Consider the following 7,341-nt stretch of genomic DNA (forward strand, 5'->3'; position numbering starts at 1 on the left):
CTCCGCCGAGAGTTGGGCAGGGCGAGCCCGCGCCTTCGCGGCGTCATGGGCCCCCTCCTTGGGCCACAGAGGGCACCAGCCGCAGGAACCCCCGGGCCTCCTCGCGGCCGAGCCTGAGCGACCCCCGGGTTCTCCGGCGTCCTCTCCCTCCGCCTTATTTTCTTCCCTGCTCTCGCTGCTGCTGCCGCTTCAGCTCTCCGTTATGGCAACGGAGCCGCCATCCCCTCTCCGGCTTGAGGCGCCCGGCCCCCCAGAAATGCGGACCCCACCGGCGGGCGAGACCTCCCGCGAGGGCACCCTGAAGCCGGCGGGCGGCAGGCTCCGCTTCCTCAACGGCTGCGTGCCCCTCTCGCATCAGGTGGCCGGGCACATGTACGGGAAGGACAAAGTGGGTAAGTGGGGGTGGCGCGGAGCTCGCCGCACCCCTTCCGCCTTCGCGAGCCCCGGGCCGGCCAAGGTAGCCTGGGGCTCGCTGGCCGTGCCGGCCGCCCCTCCGGGTGTGTACGCCGCACCCCCGGTCTCTTCCGCTTTCCCCCAGAGCCTCGCGACCCGTGCAGCAGGGGCTCGAAAAGTGGGACGATTTCTGGGGTGTGGGGCGTCAGGCGGGCAGCAGGAGGTGGCGGGGAGAGGAGTGTCTGGTCTCCCCAGGGAGGGTGGGTATTGATTGAATACGGCTTTCGTTGTTAGTGAAAATAAGGAACTTCGTTTTTACTGGACGGGGAAGTAAATTCTCCCCTGAGCACAAGGTCTGTTTATTATAGGCGGTCAGCTAGTATTGCAAAAGAAAAGGAATGAAATGCACATGATGCTAATCTAGTGCTTTTCTTTTGGGTGCAGCTGCATAGCTGGAGGGGAAGAAACAAGTGTGTTTTGTTTTTTGTTTGAGAATGTTTGTTTGTTTGGGTTTTGGTTTTGGTTGGAAGCTTGTCCTGGTTTATCCGGGATCTCTCTCCGCGCCCCCTTGAGAGGTTTTTCTGATATCTCCTGGATTTCTCCGGGAGGCGTGGTTTCAGGAATGCTGAAACTCGGATTCACGGTAGGAAATACACCCTACTATTGTATTAGGATGGTACACAGATAAGACAATCAGTTATTCTCGATCATCTTTATAAGATTGTGTCATGGCCTGTGTAGTACATTTTTTGAGTCACGCCGTTTAAAGCACAATCCAGGGCCTTTTAATTCTCTTGGTGATGTAAAAGTTCGGTTTAGAAACCGGAATTCACCTAGCTTACACTGGTTCCTAGGCCATGATTACTTGGAGAATCAGATGGAGGCGTATGTGAGTAATGCAGATCTTAGACCTGACAATTTGGTTTGTGCTGGTAAGATGATTCCGGTTTAGGCTAGTAAGATAATACTGACATTTTAAGGCGAGGTAACTGAAGCCAAGGCTGGTTAAGTGACAAGCCTAAAGTCACAAAGCTACCGTGTGTAGAATCTGGAAACCAAGTGTCCTGCTTCAGAGCACTTTTTTTCCCACCGTGTATTGTGCTTGTAGAAAACCACTCAAACAAGGATTTCTGAAAATGGATGAGGTTGAATGTATGTTATTTCCCAAAGAACATTTCCCACTACTTTGATCTTTACCTACTCCTTTTCTTTTTTTCAAAATTAGGGGTTAATGATGTGTAAGTTGCGTGCCTTTCTCCCCATTAAATTGTTAGTTAACTTGTTAGTTCCTTGAAGTTAGCTCTCTCTATATATTGATACATAATTTGTTTTTTTCTGAACTATTTGAGAGTAGGTTGTATATATCATGCCCCTTTACACAGTAATACCTCAGCGAGTATCTCCTAAGAATGTACTTTAGTGTGTATTTCTGTAACCACAGCACATTTATCAAATATGGAAAATTTAACTGTGATGCAATGCTTTAATCTGTAGTCCATATTCTGATTTTGTCAACTCTTCCAATAATGTCTTTTATTATATTTGTTTTTTTCAGCATAGGAACTAGTCCAGGACCATTTGTTGCATTTAGTTGTCATGTCTCTTGGAATTGTTTAATTTGTAAATTTCTCAGCCTTTCTTTTTTTTTAAATGATATCAATTTTGAAGACTACAGGCTAGTTATTTTATAAAATATTGTTTAATTTGGATTTCTGATGGGTTCTTATGATGAGATTCAGGTGATACATTTCTGGCTGGAACATTATAAAAGTCTGTCCTTCTTAGGGTATCACGTCTAAAGTCCACAATGTCTGTCTGCCCATTATTAGTGATATTAACTTGATCATCTGGTCCAAGTGTGGTCTGGCTTCTCCAGTACATAGTTAATATTTTCCACCTTGCAATAATAAGCTGTCTATGGAGAGATGCTTTAAGATCATGCAGATATTGGGATCCTCATATTTTACCCCTAGATTAGACATCTATTGATGATTCTTGCCTGAAGCAACCTTTTACTCTGATAGTTGAAAAATTGTGATTTTTCCAATTCTACCACTCCCTCTATTTTAACAGTCAGCATTCTGCTGTAAGAAATAGCCCTCAGAGGGGAAGAAAAAAAAAAAAGCCTTCCACTCACAGATACAGAGAACAAACTAATGGTTACTAGAGGGGAGGGGCAGTGGGAGGAGCAAAATAGGTGAAGGGGATTAAGAGGTACAAACTACAAACTATGAGGTATAAAATAAGTTACAAGGATGTAATGTACAACCCAGGGAATATAGTCAATATTTTATTTATTGAAGTATAGTTGACTTTGTGAGAAAAGGAAAAAAAAAAAGAGATAGCCCTCCATTACTACTGTTGTGGCCTCTCTCGTTGCGGAGCACAGGCTCCAGGACACGCAGGCTCAGCGGCCATGGCTCACGGGCCCAGCCGCTCCGCGGCATGTGGGATCTTCCCGGACCAGGGCACGAACCCGTGTCCCCTGCATCGGCAGGCGGACTCTCAACCACTGAGCCACCAGGGAAGCCCATGTATTCTTTTTAATGATCACTTTGGAGTCGTGGATTCTTTATAAAGTGTCATAACCCATTATAGAACTTGTTTATTTTGCTGTCCAAATTGTCCTAGATTTGGCCAATTGGGAGCACTTCCTTCTTTTCTGTCACAAGTTATTTTTGCCTTATCTCGTGCCTTCCCTTCCCAGCTCTGGAACCAGCCATTTTCTCTAAGGAGCCCTCGTTCATTTTTAGTGGAAAATGGTATTTAGAAACCAAGATCTGGGTGCACGTTTGCTCATTGCCACTAGAGTGTCATTGCTTCCAGGTCTTTTCAATACACGTAACTAAAAAGTATGTATAAATATTTTAGAAATCATAAGTACATACTGATACTTCCAGTTTCATTCCAACTCCACAGAGTTTTTTTCCTTTTCCTGATTCTAAATTTGTTTCCCGTTTGCCTCAGTGAGAACCTGGCTCCCAGCAATATTAATTTTTTTTTCTTAATCCTATAATCTTCAGGATTTCTATACCCATACTACTCTAGAAAACAAACCTAGAATAAAGAGTGCAAGATGAGATTCCCTTTTACTGAAGGTATGTGGTTGGAAACTCTTCAAAAGTTATTTGGATTAGAATTTTTTTTGTGTGTGTGGTTATTTTTACCCCCCTCTTCTCAATGGTAATATTATTCATTTGAAATACAGTTGGATTCATTTGTTTCTGTTTAAATTCACTTCCCTTCCTTCAGTGATATATTAATATTTTTGAATGGTTATAAAATTACTATGCTTCCAAAAGTCAAAACTTTACAAAAAGGTATATCAGAAGTGTCACTCTATTCCCTATCACTCCATCCCATTTCTCAGCATCCCTTGTAGTTAACCAATTTCATTGTTTTCTGATTTATCCTTTCTGAGTTTCTTGTTGCAGAAATAAGCAGATCTCTCTAAGTTTTCTCATTTTCCCTTCTTTCTGACACAAAAAGTGATATGCTGTATATACTGTTTTGGACATTGCTTTTTAAACTTAGCAATATCTCCTAGAAATCAGTATTATCAGTTCATAGAGTGCTTCCTCATTGTTTTTTTACAGCTCATTTGTACTGTATTGTGCATATACCCCAGTTATTTCAATTTCCTGAATTTCCTTTTGGACTTTTGTTTCACTGATTTGTTTATCCTAGCAATAATACCTCATTGTCTTAATTTAAGCTGCTGTATAATAAGTCTTGATGTATGGTAGAATAAACATCCCACTTTCTTTTTCAAGATTATCTTGACTATTTCTGGCCCTTTGTATTTCTGTATAGATTTTAAATCAACTAGTCATTTCCCCCAAGAAACCTGATAAGATTTTGTGTCTGCTTTGAATCTATAGATTGCTTTGATGAGATTTGATTTCTTTATAATCCTGAGTCTTCCAGTATTTGAATATGGTCTATCTCTCCATTTATTTAGGCCTTCTTTAATTCTCTTAGTTTTCAGTGTAAAGGTCTTACACTAGATTTTCCCTAGGTATTTGATGCTACTGTAAATCATCCTTCCTTTTTAAAGAATTTGTGTGTGGGGGAACATTTCAAACTTAGAAAAGTTGCAAGTATAGTACAATGAACTGAGTGAATGAATGAATATATTACCATTCATCTAGATTTACCTATTATTAATGTTTTGCCACATTTGCTTTATTACGCTCTGCATATGGTAATGATTTTGCAGAACCATTTTAAAAAAATTGCAGGCATCATGACCCCTTTCCTCTAAATAATTGTGTATCTTCTAAAAATAAGAATATTTTCTTACCTAACCATGGTAAAATTATCAATTCCAGAATATTTCCATTTGGCTTTTGCCATTATTCCTATAGTATTCTTTATAGCAATCTTCTTTATAACAGTTTTTCCCCTTCTAAGGCTATATACATTACATTTAGTTGTTATGAGCCTTTAGTTGCCTGTCATATGGAGCAGTTTTTAAATTTTTCTTTATGTTTCATAACTGTGAAATATTTGAAGAGTATAGGCATATGGCTTTTTAGAATATTCTTTAAGTTTGTCTAATTATTTCCTCATGTTTAGAATCAGATGAATGTATTTTTGGTAACAATACTTATGAATTATGTTGTTTTCTTGAAGCATCATATCATAAAGCACAGGATGTCAGTTGCATTGCTGGTGATATATTGGGATGGCCAAAAAGTTCCTTTCGTTTTTAAGGAAACATAAAAGACACATTTTTCATTTTCACCAAGAACTTTATTGAGCATTGTAGTCACCATTTTCTTCTAATAACCTTCCGCCATTTTTCAGGCAACTTCATAATTCCATCTTCCCAAGACTTTATCTTTTTGAGCAAAGAACTGTTCCAGGTGCCTTTTACAGTCTTCCAGGGAATTGAAATTTTTCTTATTAAGAGAATTTTGTAAAAACCGAAATAAATGGAAATCCAAAGATGCAATGTCTGGTGAATAAGGCGGATGAATCAGAACTTCCCAGCCAAGCTGTAACAGTTTTTGCCTGGTCATCAAAGAAACATGCGGTTTTGCATTATCCTGATGGAAGATTATGTGTTTTCTGTTGACTAATTCCAGATGCTTTTCATTGAGTGCTGCTTTCAGTTGGTCTAATTGGGAGCAGTACTTCTTGTGATTAATTGTTTGGTTTTCCGGAAGGAGCTCATAATAGAGGACTCCATTCCAATCCCACCCTATACACAACATCACCTTCTTTGGATGAAGACCAGCCTTTGGTGTGGTTGGTGGTACTTCATTTCGCTTGCCCCACAGTCTCTTCAGTTACACATTATTGTACAGTATCCATGTTTCATCACCCGTAACAATTTGTTTTAAAAACAGAACGTTTTCGTTATGTTTAAGTAGAGAATCGCATGTGGAAAGGTTTTTTTCGCTTAATTTATGTGGAATCCAAACATCAAAGCGATTAACATAACCAAGCTGGTGCAAATGATTTTCAACCCTTGATTTGTATATTTTGAGTATGTCGGCTATCTACCACGTGGTATAACGTCGATTGTTCTCAATTAATGTCTCGATTTGATTAATCACTATCAATTTCAACTGGTCTACCCGACCGTGGAGCATTGTCCAGCGAGAAATCGCCAGCACGAAACTTTGTAAACCACTTTTGGCATGTTTGGTCAGTGACAGAACCTTCTCCATACACTGCACAAATCTTTTTTTGCATTTCAGTTGCGTTTTTACCTTTCTTGGAATAATAAAGCATAATATGCCAAAATGTTGCTTTTTTTCTTCTATCTTCAATATTAAAATGGCTACACAAAAGTTCACCAATTTTGATGTTTTTTTTTAATCCATGCTGATGTGACAGCTGTCACAGTATAATCTAACAGAATTGTTTTGAATGAAGTTAAAGACAACTAAGCACTATTAGAGCCAGCTTATGGAAAATACCGAACGAACCTTTTGGCCAACCCAATAACTGATCACCTGATTAAATGATATTGCCAGATTTTTCCACTGTGAAGTTTTATTTTTCCTATTGTAAGTAAATAATTTGAGAGGAATATTTTGAGACTATTAAAATATCACGTTTCTCATCAAAGTTTTCATCAAATGTTGTAAGCACCCATTGATGATATTTGACCAACTCACTAATTACTGTTAGTTGGAAAATGGTAATGTTCTAACTCTCTTATTCCTGCTACATGTTAGTTGTCATTCTTCTTTTTTTTTTGGCCGCACAGCATGGCAGGCAGGATCTTAGTTCCAGGACAGGGATCAAACCTGTGCCCCCTGCAGTGGAAGCACAGAGTCTTAACCACTGGGCTGCCAGGGAAGTCGCTATTTTGTTTTTGTTTTTGTTTTTTTTGGCATTCTTCTATAAGGAATATAGATTTCCCTCCTCTGTCTCCGTCTCTGTCTCTTTCTTTAATTAGTAGGATGGAGTAATGGATTTTTCAAACTTCAGTGAATGGGTCTTAATCCATTATTGTTGCTACTTATTTTGAAGCTCAGTTGTCCCAGATTTCGGCAGTGGGAGCTTCTTCAAGCTGGCTCCTGTGCCTTTTTAAAAAAATATTTATTTATTTATTTTGGCTGTCTTACCCACTGAATCACCAGGAAAGTCCCTCCTGTGCCTTTTTAACATTTCCATATTTTCTTTTAAAACATTTTCTCACGTTGTGGCATAAAAAGATGTCCCATGTTCATCTTGTACTTTCCCTGTCCCAGTCCTAGAATGAACCACTATTTTCTTCAAGAACCTAGCTCCTTTTTGGGTAAATGGTATTTAAAAACCAAGATCTGGGCAACAGGTGTATTCATTGCTCCTTTAGTGTGGTTGCTGTTTGTCCTTTCAGCAGACTAGATAAAGAAATAAATAATTTCATATTCTTAAAAATTAGAGTTCAGGGCTTCCCTGGTGGCGCAGTGGTTGAGAGTCCGCCTGCCAATGAAGGGGACGCTGGTT

At 39.7% G+C, this 7,341-nt stretch overlaps 1 protein-coding gene across 1 annotated transcript in view; it reads left to right on the forward strand.

Moving 5' to 3' along the window:
• IPMK (inositol polyphosphate multikinase) overlaps positions 1–7,341 on the forward strand; it is a 39,725-nt gene that overhangs the window by 120 nt on the left and 32,264 nt on the right. The window contains exon 1 of the mRNA XM_007450824.1: positions 1–392. This exon is cut by the window's left edge and continues 120 nt beyond it. Within this exon, the coding sequence (XP_007450886.1) occupies positions 203–392 (190 nt within the window). The 5' untranslated portion in view covers positions 1–202. The remainder of the gene's footprint in view (positions 393–7,341) is intronic.

Source organism: Lipotes vexillifer, unplaced genomic scaffold, assembly GCF_000442215.2.
Source record: "Lipotes vexillifer unplaced genomic scaffold, Lipotes_vexillifer_v1.1 scaffold202, whole genome shotgun sequence".
NCBI classification, from domain to species: Eukaryota; Metazoa; Chordata; class Mammalia; order Artiodactyla; family Lipotidae; genus Lipotes; species Lipotes vexillifer.